At 45.2% G+C, this 21,501-nt stretch overlaps 1 protein-coding gene across 3 annotated transcripts in view; it reads left to right on the top strand.

Annotated features, from left to right (window-relative positions):
* PIK3R4 (phosphoinositide-3-kinase regulatory subunit 4) overlaps window positions 1-21,501 on the top strand; it is a 163,216-nt gene that overhangs the window by 61,141 nt on the left and 80,574 nt on the right. For all 3 annotated transcript variants that reach the window (XM_063922356.1, XM_063922354.1, XM_063922355.1), the window contains exons 13-15: window positions 13,526-13,691; window positions 15,252-15,416; window positions 17,004-17,215. In XM_063922356.1, the coding sequence (XP_063778426.1) occupies window positions 13,526-13,691; window positions 15,252-15,416; window positions 17,004-17,215 (543 nt within the window). The remainder of the gene's footprint in view (window positions 1-13,525; window positions 13,692-15,251; window positions 15,417-17,003; window positions 17,216-21,501) is intronic.

Raw genomic sequence — 21,501 nt, 5'->3', positions numbered from 1 at the left:
CACTAGTGTGGTTATTGATGATGATTGACATATTACTGCACTGTGAAATATGGTATCTAGTTCATAGATGCACAGTAAAAAGCCAGTCAATAGCTCGACCCCAAATGATCGACAATGCTTAAGGTCAACAGGTTCAAAAAGTTGATAGGTTCAAATATAGACATGAAAATGATTGACACAATTTATTTATTTTTTCTTTTTCATCCACTAGGGGTCACTGGAGTACTCTTGGGATATGGACGGTTTCCGCAGGAACAAGGCACTGAATATTCAAATTTAGAACTCTCCTCCCCTCCATATCCCAGAATACCTCAGTGTTTTTTCTGTGCTCCTCGTAGCAACAAGGCTGGTGTGGAGTTCTCCACACTAATTTTGAATATTTTTATTTTTAATTTTTAATTTTAACTTTAACTTTTTGTACAACCAGCACATCCCTTCCCAGTTTCTGTAAAAACGTGGGTCCGGGATAGTGCCGCTGCACGGAGCAGCGCATGGCGTGTCGGTCCTCACAAAGAGCACCCTCACAGCCACACGCAGCTCACTCCCTGACTGCTGCTACAGCTGGACGGAGCTTACAGATAGAAGCCCCGTCACAGCCATCGCTTCTGGAGTCAGGTATGCTGGGGGGAAGGGGCGGTCAGCGCACGCTGCCGCCCCTCTGTGTGGGGACACTGTTCAGAGCCGGCGCTGCTGCGCCCGCACTCGCCTCTCCTAACTGGCCGCCCCGGCAACCGCTCCAATCAGCGCCGCGCTCCTCCACGCTGAGACCCGCCGCCGCTCTCACCCGCCGGCCGCTGCTCACACCCGCCGGCCGCCGCTGCAAGACCGCTCTCCAGTACATCGCTCCCCGGCTCCCTGCACCCTCTCGCGGGTACCCGCTCCCCGGTAACTCCCGCTCAGACAGCGGTACACGGGCCACGGGGAGGGGGGGGGGGGGAGCAAAAGGGGGGTAAGGACATTAGCAGAGGGCTGCAAAGGGTGACATTAATGAAATTGGCTGTTAAGCCTATATTAACGGGTTGGCTGCATTTGTTAAATATATTGCACTGTGAGACATGGCAGCCATTTTAACCATGCTTCCTGTCTTCCTGTTGTGATTCCAGATTGTTCCTGTACTACATCTCTACTCCACCGGAGGCGCAGAGGTGTTAGTGGGAATTTGGGATCAGATTTCATATCGGACTGGCCACGTGTACTGCACTTGGCCAGATATATATATATATATATATATATATATATATATATATATATATATATATATATATATATATATATATATATATATATATATATATATATATAGAGAGAGAGAGAGAGAGAGACACCTTGGTACTGTTTTACTGAGTCGTGCAAGTTGTCTGTCTTTGTCTATTGTATTGTCTGTCTGCATAATGAGTAAGGCACCAGCGAAAACAACAAAGCAGTTCCCCTGCCATGTCTGTGACAGTGTGTTACCGGATGGATCTACCACATGTACAGTATGTTTTGTGGATTCAGCCACGAATAGGATTTCTGCTCCGGTTTCAAAGCCGGTTTCATCCCCGGACCCTCCATGGGCTATGCTAGCAGATGTCATGGCTGGATTGCAATCGGAATTGGCCGCCGCTCGTCAGGATCGGGAAGCGGCAAGATCAGAGTCTAGGGTGAGAAAAGTCCAAGTCCATTTTGGGTAGTAGTGATAAATTTAATTTGTCTTATGATTTACCAGTTTCTGCTATGTTGCATTCTGACGACTCTATGCCAGACCTCACTGCGCAAGATGACGGTGAGGAGGGCGAAGTAGACCAGCAGTCAGATAGTGATGATTTTGACAGCCCAGGCATTAATCTCATCAGAGCGGTGCGTCAGTCTCTGAAGTTTACGGAGACTGAGGAGCCTCTGACAAATGATGAAGTCGTCTTTGCTAAACGACAGAGGACTGCGATGTGTTTTCCTGCTTCGGAATCTCTTAATAAGATGTTACTGGAAACGCGAAAGAATCCGGATAAACGGTTTTCTATACCTCGCAGATTTAAGTCTAGTTACCCGTTTCCAGAGTCTGTGACCGCTACATGGGAGAATCCGCCATTAGTGGATTCGTCTGTGTCTAAGCTTACGAAGAAATTAACCATACCAGTCCCAACGGCTACTACGCTTAAAAACCCTTCAGACCGTAAAATAGAAGCTATGCTAAAGTCCATTTATATAGCAGCAGGAGTGTTGCTTAGACCTGGGTTGGTTGGCATTTGGGTAACTAAGGCGCTCATGGTATGGATAACAGAACTCAAGTCTGCCCTACATGACGATCACCTTATACTTCTCGCTGATCAAATCTGGGAAGCTGCTGATTATCTATGTACAGCTTCTACTGACGTCTGTCAGCTCACTTCTCGCCTTTCATCGTCGCTAGTTACAGCGCGACGAGCAATCTGGCTGCGCTCTTGGCAAGCGGAGGCGGAGGTCAAACGAGGTATAGAGGCGTTACCTTACGGGGGCGAGAAATTGTTTGGTCCTGAATTGGACAAATGGATTGCTGAGGCCACGGGTGGTAAGTCTGTTTTCTTGCCATTGCCTCTAACGGTACCTAGACGGAAATACTCGGGCCCGGCGTTCAAATCCTTTCGGCCTCAGCCCTTTCGAGGCCGTGGTAGAGGACCAGCCACGCCCGGTAGACGAGGTCGGGGGCGTGGTTTCCAACAAACCAACGCCAGTCGTCAAGACGCTAAGGTCACCGACAAGCCAGTGGCATGACGGACTCCCAGCCCATCTTGGATCTCCAATTGTGGGAGCACGCCTTCAGACGTTCCATTTGGCGTGGTTCCAGACGTCCACAGATGGGTGGATCCGCAATTTAGTGTTAAAAGGTTACAAAATAGAGTTCGACTGTCTCCCGCCACTGCGGTTTTTCAAGACAGGACTGCCTGTGTCGGACGACAAAAGGGCGGTTCTGCAAATTGCCATTCAGTCTCTGCTGGCGTCAGCAGTTTTGATTCCGGTCCCTGTGCACCAACAAGGGCAGGGTTAGTATTCCAGTCTGTTTGTGGTACCAAAGCCGAATGGCTCGGTCAGGCCAACATTGAACTTGAAGGGCCTCAATCAGTACGTCACTTACTACAGATTCAAGATGGAATCTCTGCGGTCGGTAATTGCAGGTTTAGAGCTACAGGAATTCATGATTGCGCTGGATCTCAAAGATGCGTATTTACACATTCCGATTTGGCCACCTCATCAGCGGTTCTTGCGGTTTGCAATACGGCAGAACCATTACCAGTTTCAGGCTCTACCGTTTGGCCTCTCGTCAGCGCCTCGGGTATTCACCAAAGTGATGTCTGTGATGATAGCTCATCTCAGATCCCTGGGAGTGATAATAGTTCCGTACTTGGACGATCTGCTCATCAAAGCTCCGTCACAACAGATGCTCCTCCAACATGCGTTGCTAACGTATGATGTACTAGTTATGGTTGGATTGTCAACTTCAAGAAATCACATCTGATTCCGTCTCAACGACTGCAATTCCTAGGTATGATTCTCGATACGGTAAATCAAAGAATTTACCTACCAGAACAGAAAGTGCAGATCATTCGTCATCTGGTTCAATTTGTGCTCAAGCCACGCACAGTCTCGGTACATTTGTGCATTCGCCTCTTAGGCACAATGGTGGCGGCTTTCGAAGCGCTTCAGTTCGGAATTTTTCACTCACGTCCTTTTCAACTGGATGTGCTCGCACAGTGGTCGGGCTCGCATCTGCAGATTCACCACAGGGTAAGGTTGTCGCCACGGGCCAGGGTATCTCTACTCTGGTGGCTCAAAGTACACAATCTAACAGCTGGGAAACGGTTCGGCGCCTGGAATTGGATAATTCTAACGACGGACGCGAGTCTCAGAGGTTGGGGAGCTGTAGTTCAAAATTGTCAGCTCCAGGGTCTCTGGGCGGATCACGAAAGATTGCTGTCTATAAATGTCCTGGAACTCCGGGCAATTTTACAATGCGCTGCGACAAGCAGTGCACATACTTCGGTCTCAGCCTGTCCAGGTGCAGTCAGACAATGCGACGGCGGTCGCATACATCAACAAACAAGGAGGAACAAGAAGCCGCATGGCAATGCGGGAAGTAGCTCGGATCCTCAATTGGGCCGAGCATCACCAAGTGATATTGTCGGCTGTGTTCATTCCGGGAGTGGACAACTGGGAGGCGGATTACCTCAGCCGTCGGGATTTTCATCCAGGAGAATGGCCATTAAATCCAGACGTGTTTCACATGTTGGTCCAGAGGTGGGGTTGCCCTCAAGTGGACCTGATGGCGTCTCGCCACAATCGCCAAACGCCCCAGTATGTGTCCAGAACGCGGGATCCAAAGGCAGTGGCAGTGGATGCTTTCACAATCGCGTGGCCGTACAGCCTCGTGTACCTGTTTCCACCGTTTCCGCTGCTCCCTCTGTTGCTAAAACGGATCAAAAGGGAGTCCGCCACAGTCATACTAGTGGCGCCTCATTGGCCTCGGAGAGCTTGGTTCTCGGATCTCCGCGGCCTACTCGCGGACGATCCTTGGCTGCTCCCACTACGTCCGGACCTGTTACAACAGGGTCCGTTCCTTTACCCCGATTTAGCGCGGCTGCGTTTGACGGAGTGGCTGTTGAGACCGCCCTCTTAAGACGAGAGGGCATTCCAGAATCGGTTATACCAACCATGTTACGTGCTAGGAAGCCAGTTACGGTGGCTCACTATTACAGGATTTGGCGTGCCTATATCAGTTGGTGTGAAGATCAGAAGTTTCCGCCATCATCTTTCAAGTTATCCCGTCTTTTGTTATTTCTACAGACGGGGTTAGATGGAGGTCTGCGTTTATCTACACTTAAGGTGCAGGTATCTGCTTTGTCAATTTACTTTCAAAGACGATTGGCTCTATTGCCGTCTGTACACACTTTTCTACAAGGTGTCCTCAGAGTACAGCCTCCATTCATTCCACCTACAGCGCCATGGGACTTGAATCTGGTCTTAGATTTCTTACAGTCTTCATATTTTGAACCCTTACAACAAGTGGATATTAGGTTTCTCACTTGGAAAACAATTTTTCTACTAGCCTTAGCTTCGGCAAGGCGTGTTTCAGATTTGGGTGCCTTGTCATGCAAGCCACTGTATTTGGCGTTTCATGATGACAGAGCGGAACTTCGGACGAATCCCGCTTTCTTACCAAAGGTAGTGTCATCTTTTCACATCAATCAACCATTAGTAGTTCCTGTGTTAACTGGACATTCTGGAACTCTGGATGTGGTACGAGCATTGCGCGTTTATGTATCCCGAACGTCTACAGTTCGTAAGACGGATACGTTGTTTGTTCTCTATGATGCTGCCAAGATAGGTTGGCCAGCTTCTAAGCAGACCTTATCCAGATGGATAAAACTGACTATACGTCAGGCTTACCTTCATGCTAGGTTACGGCCGCCTACATCAGTAACAGCTCATTCCACACGTTCTGTGGGAACTTCATGGGCAGCTGGTCGTGGATCTTCTATGACGCAGCTTTGCCGTGCGGCTACATGGTCATCAGTGCACGTTTGTGCGCTTTTACAAGTTTAATACGTTTGCGGCATCAGCATCTAGCTTTGGCCGCCTAGTGTTAAAGGTGCCAAACAGCTCTCCCGCCCACGGGGGAAGCTTTGGTACATCCCAAGAGTACTCCAGTGACCCCTAGTGGATGAAAAGAAAATAATATTTTGGTACTTACCAGGTAAATCCTTTTCTATGAATACATAGGGGGCACTGGACGCCCCCCCCAGAGCAGTTTTACCTGGTTTGTGGTAAGTTCAGGGGATCTTACGGTAACCCATTCTCACCGCCTGGTTCAAGGTTCAAGTTCTATCGGTTATGGTGCCAACTGTTTAGTTGTCAGTCACGTTATGTGTCAACTTTATTGTTGTCCGTTCTGTTATATGTAATTCTCTATTGTCAACCTCTCTATCGCTCCTGTTCGGCTCAGTAAAAAACACTGAGGTACTCTGGGATATGGAGGGGAGGAGAGTTCTAAATTTGAATATTCAGTGCCTTGTTCCTGCGGAAACCGTCCATATCCCAAGAGTACTCCAGTGCCCCCTATGGATTCAAAGAAAAGGATTTACCTGGTAAGTACCAAAATCCTATTTTCTCAACTTTTTCATCAATAACCATCCACGTGGACTACGACTGGGAAGCAAGGCAGCTTGCCTGAAGTGTGGTGAACTTGCACGTTACCACTAATTTGGCTCAGATATGATGAAACATAAAAAATTACATACAAAAATAATCAGAAGTTGTGTCAACAATTTTTGTGTTGTCCATTTTCATTTCGACCTTTTGATCCTGTCAAACTTTTGCATGTCGACTTATTGACAGTCTATATTGTTACTGTAAATCTATTGAACAATACCTGTGAAACATTACACTGAATTGCTGGTGGAAACAATTGTGATTTCATGAATGAATTGTGATTTAATCAGTGATACCTGCTATTGAGATATAATTAATAAGGTCTCATGTTCTTTAAATGGTGTGTCATTCATTTTAATGTCTTTAGATTACACATCTTGATATCACCCAGTTTCATATCTTTATTGAAATCAATTATTGTGCTCTAAGTGGTTATGTATTCCATTATTACTGTACTGTATGTCACCAATAGTGTTTCCTATAGGGACTTTAGAGGGTGTGATACTGAAGATACACATTAAAAAGATAGGTAGTCGTTGGGGCCGATTCAGTTGTTTTTGAGCATTTAAAAATCCTGTCTAAACGGGACTTTTTTGACGCCCAAACAACTGTCACAATTCATTTGTGTTTAGGCGCCCATGCACATCGCGTCCAAACAGACAGTGTTTAGCCATCTAAAACGGCTAAACCCGTCTAAACTCCCTGCTTTGTGCCCAGTTTACACACATTTTTTTTGCACCTCAGGAGGCTGTGCCGAAAAAAATGTGTCTGCCGCTGGGCACTCAAACGGCAAAACAATTGAATTGCTGCAGCTGGGCACCCTCTAGTGGTGGCCATGGGAAAAAACATTTCAATTGGCCCCATTAGATTTATACCATAGGGTCGACAGGGTCAAAAGGTCAACACACAAAATAAAATGTGGTTGTTATTTTGTGGGTTTAAACACTTTTTTCTCTTGCGTCCTAAAGGATGCTGGGGTCCACATTAGTACCATGGGGTATAGACAGGTCCACTAGGAGCCATTGGCACTTTAAGAGATTGAGAGTGTGGGCTGGCTCCTCCCTCTATGCCCCTCCTACCAGACTCAGTTTAGAAAATGTGCCAGGAGGAGCCGGTCACAGCTAGGGGAGCTCCATAGGAGTTATTTTAGTTTTATTATTTTAAATAGAGTTTAGGCACAGGGAGGCTGCTGGCAACAGCCTCCCTGCTTCGTGGGACTAAGGGAGGGAAGTAGTGTCCGCCCTGCGGGGTCTGAGCCACTATCTCCGCTGACAGGACACTGAGCTCCTGAGGGGATTGAACGTTCCCCGCCACAGGGGATCACTCACCCCAGCAGCATGCCGCCACCCCCTTGCAGAGCCAGAAGATCAGTGTTAAGTTAGTCACCGTCCCCCCTGGCAAGCGAGGAGCCGTTGTGAAGATGGTGGCAACAGGGTATGGAGCGCAGTACTAACTGCGCTCCGGGGCTCAGCGATACATAGTGCGGCGCTGTGAGGCGCGCCCTGAGCCAGCGCCTACACCCTACACTGACCTCCAAGCCTGTTGGGGTCCCAGGATCGCTGCCAGCACTTTTCCTCAGGCCAGTATAATCTTCAGAAAAGCGGGAAGCAGCGCCATGAAAGGGGGCGGAGCTTCTCCTCAGAGCGGACCCAGCATCGTTCAGCGCTATTTTCCTGCCTGCAGAAGCGCTGTCAGGGAGAGCTGTCCCTCCAAATCAACTCCAGCCATCTCTTACGGTACCAGGGGGTTGTAGAAGGGGGGGTGGAGGGTTATATCTCTGTACTGTGTTAACCTATTAAGGTACGCAGTAAGCGCTGGTTAGGGGTCTCCCTTTCTATTAGCGCTGTGTGTGGGTTGGCTCCAATCTCTGTGTCTCTCTTGCCATTCTTAGGGGGGAAACTCTGTCTGCCCTTCCCTGTGTGTGTGTGTGGGGTATCTGTGGTCTCCATTAAGCTCTGTCAAGGGACTCTGTGTCATATGCTGCAAAGGAAATGTTCTCTCAGGACGATCCCATTCCATGTAATCAGGATTGCACTGTGTTAGCGCAGGTCCCAGCAAGGGAGCCTGAGTGGTTAGTCTCTATTAAAACTATGATTTCTCAGATTTCTACTAGGGTTGCACAGAATGAGTCGGCAACTCAGGTTTTACAGAACTCCTATGGCAGTTTGGTCCGGTTCTGTTACCTCAGGGACCTCTACTGTATGTTCCCACAAACGTGCTCTTGCCCAGATTATGCAAGATGACACTGATACCGGTTCTGACACGGCAGACGGTGATGGGGATGTGCTGCGGGGGGCGGCATCTCTTGCAAAAGGGGTGCAGTTGATGATAGAGGCCAAAAGAGATGTTTTAAATATTGCTGATGCAACACCTGAGCAGGTTGAGGAGGCTTACTTCACTAACAATAAGAAAGCCTCGCTAACCTTCCCTGCGTCTAAGGAATTAAATGCTATGTTTGAGAAAGCCTGGGAAAACACGGAGAAAAGTTTCAGATCCCTAGAAAGGTTCTGGTTGCTTTTCCTTTCCCTAAGGAGGATAGGAAAAAATGGAAAAACCCACCCGTAGTTGACGTATCTGTGTACAGACTCTCAAAAAAGGAGGTTTTACCTGTTCCAGGATCTACCATGTTGAAAGAACCGGCTGATCGCAAAATTGACACTACGCTCAAATCCATATACACGACTTCAGGGGCGATACTACGTCCTACTATTGCCTGTGCATGGATTTCCAAAGCTATAGTAAAGTGGTCAGGCACGTTACTTGAGGATTTGGATACAATGGATAAAAGTGACGTTGAATTGTTTTTACGTAACATTCAGGATTCTGCAGGATTTATGGTGGAATCCATGAAAGACCTGGGTTCCATGGCTGCAGGGATTTCTTCCATGTCTGTCTTGGCTCGTAGAGGACTTTGGCTGCGCCAGTGGTCTGCCGACGCGGAATCCCGGAGAGGTGTGGAGACCCTACCCTACACAGGTCAGGCTCTCTTTGGGGAAGCGTTAGATTCATGGATTTCCACGGTTGCAGTGGGTAAGTTACTTTTTTTCCCCTCAGCTGCACCTGTTACGAAGAAACCTTTTTCTTCAGCTGCGTCACAGTCCTTTTGGGCTACTAAAACAAGAAAGGCCAAGCCGTCCAACACCTTCTTTATAGGAGGTCGACCAAAATCCAAGAAACCTGCTGCTGCGGGTTCCCAGGAATAGAAGCCTACTTCAGGTACAGTGGACCGAGAGGCCTGGAGGTGAGGCAGGTGGGGGCAAGACTCAGGCATTTCAGTCGCGTCTGGGTGTCATCCGGCCTGGATCCATGGGTGCAGGATATTGTGTCCCAGGGGTACAGGCTGGAGATTCAAGATCTCCCTCCTCACCGATTCTTCAAATCAGGCTTGCCAGTTTGCTGGCGGACAGGGCTATCATACAGGAAGCCATCCAGAAGTTGGTGGAATCACAGGTCATTGTACCAGTTCCTTCCCATTTGCAAAACAAAGGTTACTATTCGAACCTTTTCGTGGTTCCGAAACTGGATGGTTCGGTCAGGCCCATACTGAACGTAAAATCGCTAAACCCCTTTCTGAAGGAGTTCAAGTTCAGAATGGAGTCTCTGAGGGCGATGATATCAGGTCTGGAAGAGGGGGAATTCCTGGTATCCCTGGATATCAAGGATGCATACCTTCACATTCCAATTTGGCCGCCACATCAAGCTTTTCTCCGATTCGCACTGTTAGACAGTCATTTTCAGTTCCAGGCCCTGCCATTCGGCCTCTCCACAGCACTGAGGGTCTTCATCAAGGTGATGGAGGAGATGATGGTTCTCCGCAGACGGGGTGAACATAATTCCATATCTGGACGATCTGCTGATAAAGGCATCGTCCAGGGAGAAGCTGTTACAGTCCATTGTTCTCACGACCCATCTGCTCAGGGAACACGGTTGTATTCTGAACCTTAAATCACATTTGGAGCCGACCAGGAGGTTGTCCTTTCTGGGAATGATCCTCGACACGGAAGTGCAAAGGATGTTTCTTATGGAGGAGAAAGCGTTGGTGATACAAACAATGGTCCGGGATGTCCTGAAGCCAGCCCGGGTGTCAGTTCATCAGTGCGTTCGCCTTCTGGGGAAGATGGTGGCCTCTTACGAGGCTCTGCAATATGGGAGGTTTCATGCTCGGTCCTTCCAACTGGATCTCCTGGACAAGTGGTCGGGATCTCATTTACACATGCACCAGAGAATACGTCTGTCGCCAAGGGCCAGGATCTCACTCCTCTAGTGGCTACAATTACCTCACCTTCTGGAGGGGCGCAGGTTCGGGTTTCTGACTGTATCCTTCTAACCACGGATGCAAGTTTCCGGGGCTGGGGCGCAGTCACTACAGGGGAGACCTTCCAAGGAAGGTGGTCAAGTCTTGAAGCCATCCTACCTATAAACATTCTGGAACTGAGAGCCATCTACAACGGTCTTCTCCAAGCGGCCCATCTTCTGCGAGATTGGGCCGTTCAAGTGCAGTCGGACAATGTCATGACAGTAGCTTACATAAACTGACAGGGCGGAACGAAGAGCAGAGCTGCAATGTCAGAGGTAACAAGAATCATCCTCTGGGCAGAAAAACATGCGTAGGCGCTGTCAGCAATCTTCATTCCGGGAGTAGACAACTGGGAAGTGGACTTCCTCAGCAGACACGATCTCCATCTGGGAGAGTGGGGACTCCATCCGGAGGTGTTCAAGGAGGTAACAGATCTTTGGGGTGTACCTCAAATAGACATGATGGCCTCGCATCTCAACAAAAAGTTTCGGTGGTATTGTTCCAGGTTGAGGGACCCGCAAGCCGTGGCGGTGGATGCCCTAGTGACTCCGTGGGTGTTCCAATCGGTGTACGTGTTTCCTCCACTTCCACTCATTCCAAGAGTTCTAAAACTCATAAGGAAAACAAGAGTTCAGGCGGTCCTCATTGTTCTGGACTGGCCAAGGAGGTCTTGGTACGCGGATCTTCTGGATCTACTGTTAGAAGAGCCATGGACTCTTCCTCTTCGGGAGGACCTTCTTCAGCAAGGGCCGTTCACTTATCAAGACTTACCGCAGCTACGTTTGACGTCATGGAGGTTGAACGCCAGATATTCGCTCAGAAGGACATTCCGAACAAGGTTATTCCTACCCTTATACAGGCTAGGAAAGGAGTAACGTCTAAACATTACCATCGTATTTGGAAAAAATATGTATCTTGATGTGAGTCCAAGAAGTTTCCTACGGTGGAGTTTCAACTGGGACGGTTTCTCCTCTTCCTGCAAGCAGGTGTGGATATGGGCCTGAGGTTGGGATCAGTAAAGTTCCAGATTTCGTCCCTATCCATTTTCTTCCAGAAACAGTTGGCTTCCCTTCCCGAGGTTCAAACTTTTCTGGAAAGGGTTCAGCACATACAGCCTCCCTTTGTGCCGCCTACGGCGCCCTGGGATCTTAACTTGGTGTTACAGGTTCTCCAATCGGATTGGTTTGAACCTCTGCCGGAGGTTGAGGTCAGGTTTCTCATGTGGAAGGCTGTCACTTTGTTGGCCTTAGCTTCTGCTAGACGTGTGTCAGAGTTGGGGGCTTTATTTTGTAAAAGCCCCTACTTGATCTTCCATAAGGATAGAGCTGAGCTCTGGGCACGCCAGCAGTTCCTTCCAAAGGTTGTGTCAGCATTTCATATCAACCAACCTATTGTGATGCCAGTGGCTACTGACTCCTCAATTTCATCAAAGTCCTTGAATGTTGTAAGGGCTCTGAAAATCTATGTGAAGAGGACTGCTCGTCACAGAAAATCGGACTCTCTGTTCGTCCTGTATGATCCCAAGAAACTTGGGTGTCCTGCTTCTAAGCAGACAATATCTCTCTGGATCAGGTTCACTATCTAGCATGCGTATTCCCTGGCAGGATTGCTTTGTCCTACGTCTGTTAAGGCCCACTCTACTCGTAAGGTGGGTTCTTCCTGGGCGGCTGCCCGGGGTGTCTCGGCTTTACAGCTTTGCCGAGCGGCTACTTGGTCTGGGTCAAACACGTTTGCAAAGTTCTACAAGTTCGATACTTTGACCAAACTTCAGGTCCTCAGAGGCCAGTCAGTTCTGCAGGAGCCTCCGTGTTCTCCCTCCCGTTCTGGGAGCTTTGGTACATCCCCATGGTACTAATGTGGACCCCAGAATCCTCTAGGACGTAAGAGAAAATAGGATTTTAATTACCTACCGGTAAATCCTTTTCTCATAGTCCGTAGAGGATGCTGGGTGCCCGCCCAGCGCTTCATGATCCTGCAGTGGTTTCTTAGTTCAGTACTGCTTAGTTCTTGGTTAAGTACTGTCTTGTTACTTGGTAAGTACTCTTGTTCAGCCGTTGCTGATGTTTCAAGCTAGTTAGCTTGGTTTGCCTTGTGTGTGAGCTGGTGTGAATCTCGCCACTATCTGTGTATAATCCTTCTCTCGAAGTTTTTCATCTCCTCGGGCACAGTTTCTAGACTGAGTCTGGCAGGAGGGGCATAGAGGGAGGAGCCAGTCCACACTCAAACTCTTAAAGTGCCAGTGGCTCCTAGTGGACCCGTCTATACCCCATGGTACTAATGTGGACCCCAGCATCCTCTACGGACTACGAGAAAAGGATTTACTGATAGGTAATTTGAATCCAATTTTTTATTTTTTTACCCAAATATGTTGAAATGCATCCCTATGTGGGCTCACTTTGCTCGCCACGCTTGTGGCTCAGTATCTCACTCTGCTCTGCTTCGCTTGCCACAAGGTTACTAAAGGTCATAGTTTGTGACATGGATAGTAAATGCAGCAAAAGTTGTCAAAACATGAAAAAACCCTAAAAAAAGCGTCAACTTTTTGACCCTGTCGCCCTGTCGACCCTATGGTGTCAACCTATTGACTTACCCTTTTAATGGTCTATCTATCAACCGCCTCCCATTTTAGAAGTGATAGCACCCATTCCACCAAAGCAGTCCGTGAAGTTATAAGGTTGTCATCCATTGTTGTTGTTACTCATTGTGATATCCTCCATTGTCTTCTGTGTCGCTTTTTTCTTTTCTATGCAATTTCCGTTAAGATCTCTGTTCATCTTGTTGTGAATATATTGCAATGCAAATGAACATAGCAATAAGTCAGTTACCCATATGTTAATATGTTACCCATATGCTCCAAAGACATTATAATGACATGACAATGGGGTTTAGAAAGTATTATTGTATTTTCCTAATTGTCTACCATAACGTTAGTGTTAATTATTATATTATTTAGGTTATACAGTGACAGTGTCATTTGTTTTTGTAACTTTAGTAACTAAATTTTCCTTTTAAACATGTAATTCTGTCGATAATGTTATTTCTTATAAAACATGCGTTTCCTCTCAGGATGGCACCCTAAAGGCTTGCTGGTGGCACACTTGCATGAACACAAGGGCCCAGTAAACCGGATACGTGTATCCGATGAACATTCCATTTTTGCTACTTGCTCAAACGATGGAACAGTTAAAATTTGGAACAGTCAAAAAATGGAAGGCAAAACTACAACGACAAGGTATGTAAAAATAACAGTTGTTCAAAAAGCAATGGGAGTGGATGTGAGTTATATAATATGGATTGGGTACCATATCCTGACAGTGACCAATACCGGCAGCGGAAGACAAAATGCTGACCCATTTTGGTAAGTATTCTAACCCTAACCCATCCCTCCAGCAGCCTAACCATAACCATCTACTCCCGCAGTCTAACCGTAACCGTCCCCTTTGGGAGCCTAACATTAACCGCCCTCCTTTCACACCCTGCAGCCTAACCCTAAACCCTCCCCATTCTGCCTAATCCTGACCCTAAATCTAGCCCTAACCCTAATACTCACCGTTGGGATCTGTCGATATTCTGACCGTTGGGATTCCGGAGCCGTATTGTGACCATCGGGATGGTGAGCGCCAGGATCCTGACTACACCCCATACAATATAGCTTTTACATTTATAAAGTCACAAGTTATATAGCACTCTTATAGTAAGCTTTTCATAGTATTTGCTGTGCATTATTTTCCCTTCCATTAGTTATCGTAATTGACTTAATGTAATGCAAACAAGCCTACAATAAGTTACTACAGTTTAATAGCGATGACATAACTGGTCTGTAATGTCATTTTACTGCCGCTTTGCTACTCTGAAACTCTCAAGGTGCATACACACTGCGAGATTCGGGCTAACCCCGATTCTCACTATGCGATGGGCTGGCGACAGGGGCTAGGTCGGCATCGCAAGCACATAATGACTGTGCTTGCGATACTGACTGTGCGATTTTGGCTAAATGTCAATTTTGACTATCTTTCTACGAGATTGTCAAAATTTACTTGCCTGCACAGTCTATCTAGGCTTGCGATGCCGACCTTGCGATCTGCACTAACTTTTCTTATTCTTTTGACTATATAGTCAAAATCGTAAGAAAATATCACCGTGTGTACACACCATCATACTGGAAAAAATACACAGACTGAACAAGATAAACCATTTACAAATATTACTTGTTATGTTTCAGAGGAAGGCAAAATAAAAACCCCAGTGACAGATGCCAGTTTAGCTTCCCAGAAAAAATATGGTGTCTGTTCAATAATATTATTATCTCCTATTATTATTATTATTATTATTATTATTAGATTCAACAAATTAAGGCAAAGCATTTTTTTTATTCTAAAGTGCAAAATGGAACTGCTCTTCTGAGCAGAGGTTTCAAATAAAAAGTATAATGCTATAATGTAGACTAAAATAAGAATGAAAAAAAAAAAAAACACCCAGAAACAAACTACAGTGTACATTATTCACCGGGAGGTATGCAACTACATATCTGATGATATATTTATAATATACAGACCTCTGTATATTACAGTCACGTCATCATTCAATATTTAGAGGCATACCTCCACATAATACATACGGCCTTGGGCAATCTCTAAGTTAGTATTTTCTTTTCTTTTTCTTTTTCTTTTTTTTTTTACATATTTATACGATATTCCTTTTTTTATTTTTATTATAGAATTATACTTACACAGGGACTGTGCACTTTACATATAGTTGTTATACATAATGATATTCCCATTTTGTGACCTAGGTCAATATTGACATATTCTCGCATCGGGGGTCATGTTAAGACATTAACATTTTGCCAAGGATCACATTACTTAGCTGTGGCTTCAGACAATGGCAATATCCAACTTCTGGGTATTGAAGCTTCTAAACCACCAAAATCTCCCAAAATTCACCCGCTGCAAAGCAGGTATGTTTTAATCTCCTGTGTGTTAATATTTGCTATATTGTATTTATAAAGTAATTCAGTTGACAAATGATGGGCACCTTATGATGGGCACCTCTGAAGCGTTTTATTTTAAAGTACAATAGAAGAGAAACTACTGTAAATAAAACTTCACCCCACAAGGAGGAAATTGTCCTTTTGACTTTATAATGCTACTACATACTCAATCAGTGTTGTGCTATGAAATGAAATATACACAGAATAAAAAGGTTTACTGTCACACCCCACAAGGAGAACCGAAGGGGTCTACCACCTTGTACCCATGCTACATGGACCCCTCCCATTCTTGTGCTAAGAACACAGAGTGGATGATCAGTAGCCTTAGGCCGGCTACACACCTGCACGACCGGCAGTCGTGGCAATGGTCGGAGCAATTTTCCTTCGCCCTGGACCATAGCAGTTTGGTAGTACACATTACCCAATGTAATGAACAACAGAACAATCTCTTGTTCCGTTCTTCATTACAATGCACCGTGTCGCACACCGTGTCTTCTGGTTGGCTGTGCAGCACGGCCGATCAGAAGATGCAGCTGTCCTGTATCAGGCATACACACTAGGCGATATGCCCCAGGCATACAGAAAAAAATCCCAGATCACTATCTGCATCGGTACCAAATTAAATATCCCTGTGGGGGTCCATTAGCTGCGTAAATTACTGCAGCTAATTAAATATCCCCTAAGTATCTTTTTTATTTTTAGGGTAGCTCTTCTCATTCTATATTCTAAATTACAATTATTTTGCTCTGGGATTTTTGTTGTGCATTTAAAGTTTGGATTGTTTTATATTCATTCATGTTTTTATCTTTAACAATACACTTAATAAGATTTTATATGACTTGTAGGGCTAAAGGGCCCTACACACTTATCTGGCCTATTGGAAAGAAAATCTGGCAATGTCTGGGAGCAATTGACAATCAACCATTTTCTCACAAAATCCAGAAAAATTACAAAACCGTTGTTAAGATAAATTGGTTTAATGAAACAAACTTAACCAATTTGTCTGAAAGTCCATTTTTGTCTGTTGTCCAGTGTTTGAGATTAAATGGTCAATTGTCATTTGCTCCCAGACATTACGAGATTTTTGTTCCAATCAGAAATATCAGACAGATAATCTTTAAGTGTGTATGGCCCTTTAGGGGGGAATTCAATTAATTGTCCCCTGGAGGCTAATTCAATTAGCCCCGATAGCCGGCATCTTCAGGGAGTTGTCTTTCACCTGCCAGAGGCAGGAGAAAAAAAATCCCCGGTATCTAAACTGTTTTTGGGGGGGCGAACTTGAAAACTTATGGATCTGGCAACTTATCCCAGATCCATTTGTTTTTTCGGATGAAAATCGGGTTAGTGAACCCGCAAAAAAAATGGGCTGCAATTGAATAGCCCGTTGCCACCACTGGGCTAAACACTGCGGTAAAGTCCAGTTTTTTTTCTCAGGTGTGCTTACTGCAAGTAATTGAATACCCCCCTAAATGCTTGTACGGTTATAACATGTAAAAAGTTTGTATTGTAAATTTCCTAATAAGCTCAGATTTCTTTCCGCTTGATATGGCCTAGGTCATTGGATCTACAAGAAGATGGCTGCGTCGTAGATATGCATCAGTTCAATGCCGGGTCACAGTCCGTTCTTGCCTATGCCACAGTCAATGGGTCATTGGTCGGCTGGGATCTAAGATCCTCTAGCAGTGCCTGGACTTTGAAACACGACCTGCGATTGGGACTGATAACCTCATTTGCAGTGGATATTCACCAATGTTGGTTGTGTATTGGTAAGGCTACTTTTCTGTGTGTAGATTGTAATTCCACTCCCGTTGTATGTAATGTACTTCCTACTGCTTATCTGGCACAGTTACCAAATTTTTGACTCCGATAGAGCTGTGCTCAGTGTGTTATTTTAAAATATATATTTTTTAATGGCAGTGCTGTGATCAACAAGTTACTAAATGATAACCTTCCTTGCAGCTCGGGCACTTGCAGATAATCACACACATGGAAGTAAATGTAATAGCTTGCATGATGCAGGCATTACCAATCTCCTGGAGAATCTGTCTAATGTTTTTTGGTTTTGTCTTTTAAATCCTTGCTCCAGTAAAACCTCGGGCAGACTCGTCTAAAGTCGCCGATGCTTGCATCTCACAGGCTATTACATATACTCCATTTTTACTCCGTGCTGAATGGTTTAGCTTCCAGACTAACCTACAGCATGCAAGGTAGATGTACACACAAACGTAATTAGGTCAAAGCTTGTATAGGAGGATTTCATAAAGCCAGTCTTAACATACAGATAGATCTGACATTACTCATCTTACTATTCGCGGTAGGTTTACTGCGATGCGTGTTCATATTCACAGATGTGTGCGTATAGTCGCACCCGCGATCCATAGAGAATGCATTGAGCGATTGCTGCTGCGACTATATGCACCGTGCCATGAAAAGTCACAGCCATGGCATAATCGCACCCGTGACCCATTTGCGGGTAAGATGAAGGCGGCCACATCTATATACATGTGCTGCATTAACTAATTCAAAAATATTTCAAATATTAAAGTGCCTTTTTATTTTGGCTTGTTGGCATATCATATTACTGCTTAAGCACTGTGTTATAAAAAAAAAAATGTGACCACATCTTAAAAACATTACTTATCCAGAGATAAATACATGCATGCTGGAACATGTCGTCATAAGATTCCTAAAATAAAACCGTGTGAAGCTGTACACTGGTAGATTTATTTGGTTTTACTAACAATTGGGGCGATTTTTCACCAAATCGAAGGCCCCATTATCTGAGCTGCGTAGTAAGCAAGTTACTGATTTTCTGCGACACCACACTGAATTTGCGTATGTCCACCCAAAAGGAGGATGATGTAGTCAAGGAAAGAAGATCACACACACCTCAAGATGTCGGGAGATTGAGGCAGATATTTTTTGTCTTTGCTGACCGATCCGATAGTCAAATGAGTGCGTTTGTGACCATGACTTCTCTGGTTTATCAGCGAAACGACGAAAATGCTTGTTCATACATACTGTATATCATGCCGAGCACCCAATTCTGGGCAAATTGGTGCAATAATTATAGCTAGGTACACATGATTCAGTCTTTGCTCTCTTAGGGCCTAATTCAGAGTTGATCGCAGCAGCAAATTTGTTAGCAGTTGAGCAAAACCATGTGCACTGCAGGGGGGACAGATATAACGTGCAGAGAGAGTTAGATTTGGGTGTGGTGTGTTCAAACTGAAATCTAAATTGCAGACTAATTGTAAAAACAAATCTGGCAGCTTTAGATGTAACAAACAAGTCTGCCTGACATGTAAATTTATGATGGATAAAACATCAGGTGTTACGTCTACAGCTAATGGTAATACTTTCTCGATCAAGCAATTTATTAATTGTGATTCAGAATATTGTGATTATTTGTTACAATGCTCCTGTTCCCTCCAATATGTAGGGAGAACTACTAGATCGATAAAATCTAGATTTAGGGAACATAGATTGAACATCATTAAGAAATTCCAAACCCATAGTGTATCCCGTCATTTCTCTAGGGTACATAATGGTGATCCATCATCTCTTTGTATTGTGGGACTGGAGCAATTCTCCAGTACAAAAAGAGGAGGAGATAGGTTACGGAAATTATGTATAGGGGAATCCTCATGGATAGATACCTTATACCCCAATGGCCTCAATGAAGCCTTGGATTATTCATGTTTAGATTGAACAAATTAGCTGATTCTGTCTATCTGTACTTTTCTCTGCACATCAAGTAAGTTTTATCTGTTTTTTTAGTTTTAGTTCTATAATTGTGTACAAAAATATATTTTATAATAGATTCCTATATAAGCTAGTGGGTTTAATAATAATTGTTTAGACCATGGAGTAACTCATATAGTCCATTATAAAATTTGATTTATGAGTATAAACTAGTTAAAAGTCATAATTAATTATCTACTACCTAGTAAAAGATTGCTGTTAGTATTATAGTAATAATGAAATACATAAATAATTTATTAAAATTCATAACTTAGAGCTTATTTGGTAATATTTGTGTATATATTATAAAATAAAACATATGTTTTTTACGGTAGGACATCTCATAGACCTGTATATTCTAGGGCAAACACGTGTATATATGACATTTAGGTGTTCGTAGGCGTAGGCCTGTGTAATTTATAATTTTCATTTTTATTTCTATTTCGATTTTTTGCTCATATGTAAAGATCTCTCTTTTGGTTGTAATGTCTGTGCCACGTGAATTGACAGTCATAACGGGATGAAGACTTGTAGCCTTTATTTTCTATATCTACATAGTCTCTCTTATTTTTATTTAATTTTATTTTTATTTTTATTCTTATTTTTACTAATCTATTTATCTAGGCAAGGTATTACATCAGTTTGGCCTATTTCTAATCTATGGAGGAAAATATCCTTTCTCTTACGTCCTAGAGGATGCTGGGGACTCCGTAAGGACCATAGGGTATAGACGGGCTCCGCAGGAGATAGGGCACCTAAAAAGAACTTTGACTATGGGTGTGCACTGGCTCCTCCCTCTGTGCCCCTCCTCCAGACCTCAGTTAGATCTTGTGCCCAGAGGAGAATGGGTGCACTGCAGAGAGCTCTCCAGAGTTTTCTGTGGAAAAATAATTTTGTTAGGTTTTTTATTTTCAGGGAGTCCTGTTGGCAACAGGCTCCCTGCATCGTGGGACCGAGGAGAGAGAAGCAGAGCTGGCTTGTAAAGTTGGGCACTGCTTCTAGGCTACTGGACACCATTAGCTCCAGAGGGAGTCGGAACACAGGTCTCACCTGGGGTTCGTCCCGGAGCCGCGCCGCCGTCCTCCTCACAGATGCCGAAGATAGAAGCCGGGTGAGTATTGAGGAAAAGACTTCAGGCGGCAGAAGACATCAGATCTTCATGAGGTAAGCGCGCAGCGGTAAGCTGCGCGCCATTGCTCCCAGTCACACACACAAAGCAGGCACTGAAGGGTGCAGGGCGCAGGGGGGAAGGCGCGCGCCCTGGGCAGCAATAAACCTCAATTTGGCCATAAATACGATGGATTAGGCTGTGGGACAGTAAATCCGCGGACCCCCGCCATTTTATTAGTATATGATGAAGGGACCGAAGCCCGCCGTCGGGTGGGCGGGGCTTGATCCTCAGCACTAACCAGCGCCATTTTCTCCACAGAGCTGCATGAGAAAACGCTGGCTCCCTGTTCTCTCCCCTGCTGAGCTTCACAGGTTGGAAAAAGGAGGAGGGGGGCACTTTGGCGACGCAGTGAGTGGAGATTACAATTATAAACATATAATAGCGCTATCTGGTCATATATTCCAGTGTTTTTAAGCGCTGGGTGTGTGCTGGCATACTCTATCTCTCTGTCTCTCCTAAGGGCCTTGTTGGGGTTTTGTCCCCTTATAGGTAACACCCTGTGTGTGTGGGGTGTCGGTACGTGTGTGTCGACATGTCTGAGGCGGAAGGCTTCTCCAAGGAGGAGGTGGAGCAAATGAGTGGTGTGTCCCCGTCGGTTGTGCCGACTCCAGATTGGATGGACATGTGGCATACGTTGCATGCAAGTGTGGCATCTTTACAGAAAAGGCTTGATAAGGCTGGTTTAGGGGGGACATCAGGCGGTCAATCCTCAGATTGGACTGACTCACAGGGCCCGTCGGGGTCTCAAAAGCGTCCCTTAACACAAGACACTACTACCGACACGGATTCTGATTCCAGTGTCGACTATGACGAAGTAAAATTGCACACTAAAACTATTCAGTGTATGATTGTGGCAATAAGGGATGTGTTGCATATTGTGGATGAACCCTCAGTCCCCGACACAAGGGTACACATGTTTAAGGAAAAGAAACAGATTATACATTTTCCCACATCTCCTGAATTAAATGAGTTCTTTGGAAAAGCTTGGGAGACTCCGGATAAGAGACCACAGATCCCCAAAATAATTTTTATGGCATACCCTTTCCCTAAGCAGGACAGGGAGGTTTGGTAATTACCCCCCACTGTGGACAAGGCCCTGACGCGCTTATCCAAGAAAGTGGCGCTACCGTCTCCTGA

This window comes from Pseudophryne corroboree, chromosome 5 (genome assembly GCF_028390025.1).
Source record: "Pseudophryne corroboree isolate aPseCor3 chromosome 5, aPseCor3.hap2, whole genome shotgun sequence".
NCBI classification, from domain to species: Eukaryota; Metazoa; Chordata; class Amphibia; order Anura; family Myobatrachidae; genus Pseudophryne; species Pseudophryne corroboree.
This window is presented reverse-complemented; position numbering and strand designations above follow the sequence as displayed.